The 2,146-nt window shown below is 37.0% G+C and overlaps 1 protein-coding gene across 1 annotated transcript; it reads right to left on the bottom strand.

Annotated features, from left to right (window-relative positions):
• Positions 1-227: 227 nt before the first annotated feature.
• On the bottom strand, positions 228-1,358 carry LOC107800943 (protein PHOSPHATE-INDUCED 1-like). Its single transcript, XM_016624213.2, has one exon. It carries the CDS (start codon positions 1,303-1,305, stop codon positions 346-348), a length of 960 nt encoding a protein of 319 aa, XP_016479699.1. The 5' UTR covers positions 1,306-1,358; the 3' UTR covers positions 228-345.
• Positions 1,359-2,146: the final 788 nt, after the last annotated feature.

Here is a 2,146-nt window from a genome sequence, read left to right as displayed (position 1 = left end):
TAGATTTATTTCACCTTTTAATAGCTTCTTATCCCACGTTTTCATTACATGATTTCTGAACCAAAAATTTGTTTCTGAAGTTTTTTTGATTTTATCCCAATTCATTTATTTATTGACTGGCTTTGTCCTTCTAAACTTGTATCAATGCATATTGCTGAATCACATTACCTGGTTTTAGTAGTAAAAATAAGAAGTGCAGAAAACAAAAGGGAAAGAAACCAAGAAGATTAGGAGGTACTCTCTTATATTATCATATCCATAACAAATGAAAGAATCAACAAATTCTATCTTACGCCTCTATGTTCGATTATAATATATCCTACTTTGTAAATGCTTGTTTTCTTTCTAGACTAGAGTTGAACATGTAGATGTAGCAGGATCATATAAGGCGGGAAGCACGTATTTCCTTCCGTTTGTACCGTGTGCATTGTAGCTAGCACCTGTAGTTTTGTCCACCAACAAATCTCCAGCATAGCCAGGGTAAGCACCTTTAGCATAGACACCAGGGCAAGCAGATGCAGCTTCCAATGGTGCATCTGCCTCTCCTTGGTAATATCCATTTCCAAATGGGTTCGTTGCGGTCCCAGCCAATAAGCTAGCCAAATTAATTACCATACCATCAACACCCACATCGTTGTTTGGTGCAACCAGGGGTAGGCTTTGTGGTCCGTAAATGGGCTGGTGGAATGGCCAAGCGCAGTAGCCAGCGCATTGAGTGTCTGAGTTACCAACCCAAATATAAGCAAATTTGTAAGTCTTGCCCCTAATAGTAGCACCTTTAGAAGACCCATGGGTTCCACAGCGATTGACGCAGAACCCATCGACTGCAACATCGGAGGCGGTCAAAACAACGTTAATGGCATCTTTCTGTTCACCCTTTGATGCCAATTGTACAATTTGTTTCTGGGTCAGTGATTTTCCTAGGGAATAATTTTCGACAAGCACTTGTTTCCCCAAATAGAGTGAAAGGGACTTTTTGGAATTGGCGAGATGATAGTATTTTTCTGTGGTCTTCCACCATTTGGCTACTGATGGATCAGTTTTGGATGGAGTTGAAGAAGAAAGGGAAGTAATGAAATCAGAGACAATGGCTCTTTGGGATGGCTTGAATTTGCCATACCAAATTAGATTGACAGAGATTTTACCGGAAAGAAGTGCACCTTTGTGGTACTGCAATAGTTGATTTTGTGGTTCTTGGACTAAAGCTGTGAGCTTTCCTGAAGCAAAGCACACATGGATGAAAGAAACCAATAGAAAAAGCTTTAAAATGAAATGGGTCGATTTCAAACCGAAAGAAGAAGACATTGTTTTTTTCTGTTTAGTGTTAGACGTACTTTCGGATGGAATGTAGGAGAAGAGAGAGGCAATATATATACTTATAATTGAGAGAGGGTATTGTGCTTGTTGCGAAGGTGCTGAGAAATGAGGGTAGAGGTTGGAAAAGTGACTTTTAACTAAAACGCGTTGTCATTTTCATTAACTTGAGATAGCTGCGCAACAAACCGAAGACTTAACTACCAACTTATAGCGGTTACTACTTCCGCGGCTCGTCAATTGCCATCACTATTACAATTGACTTCATTCATTAATTCCTCCGGTCCAAAATAAGTGATTTTTTATAGTTCATAATAAGTATTTTCAAATTTTAAGAACGAATTAATTATTTTTTTCTACATTGCTCTTGAAGTAAATAGTGTTGAAATATGTGTTAGGAGTATTTATGTGAAAAGATAGTAAAGATTAATATGGTCAATTTCATTGCTAATTAATGTTAAAAGGTAAATTTCTTAATCTACGTGAAAACAGCTAAAAATCACTTATTTTGAACTGGAGGAAGTAATATTTAGTGCCCGTGTACCAGTTTCGTGAGGGTAAAAATATAGAATCCAACTCTTCTCCATTTCCTAATGACTCCATTTCCCCAAGTTCTCACTTGGATAAGTGACATGTGCCTCATTTTAATATCAATGGTTTAAATTCAATTAATTAAAGCAAGCTCTTAACCATAGTTAGATAATAGATTCTTCCATATATTACTCCCAAAAAAAATTGGCAAGCCCACAACTGTAGCTACAAATTTCTTTTTTTTTTCCGTAATATTCCAAATATTTGGAAGTAATCTCACAATTCTGGAGCAGGTTTTAGT

This window comes from Nicotiana tabacum, chromosome 16 (genome assembly GCF_000715075.1).
Source record: "Nicotiana tabacum cultivar K326 chromosome 16, ASM71507v2, whole genome shotgun sequence".
NCBI lineage: Eukaryota > Viridiplantae > Streptophyta > Magnoliopsida > Solanales > Solanaceae > Nicotiana > Nicotiana tabacum.
The sequence above is the reverse complement of the archived record's forward strand: the minus strand, read 5'-3'. Positions and strand labels throughout refer to the sequence as shown.

Coding starts and splice junctions, on each gene's coding strand:
- LOC107800943 (XM_016624213.2), bottom strand. CDS start 1,305: ATGTCTTCTTCTTTCGGTTTGAAATCGACCCATTTCATTTTAAAGCTT.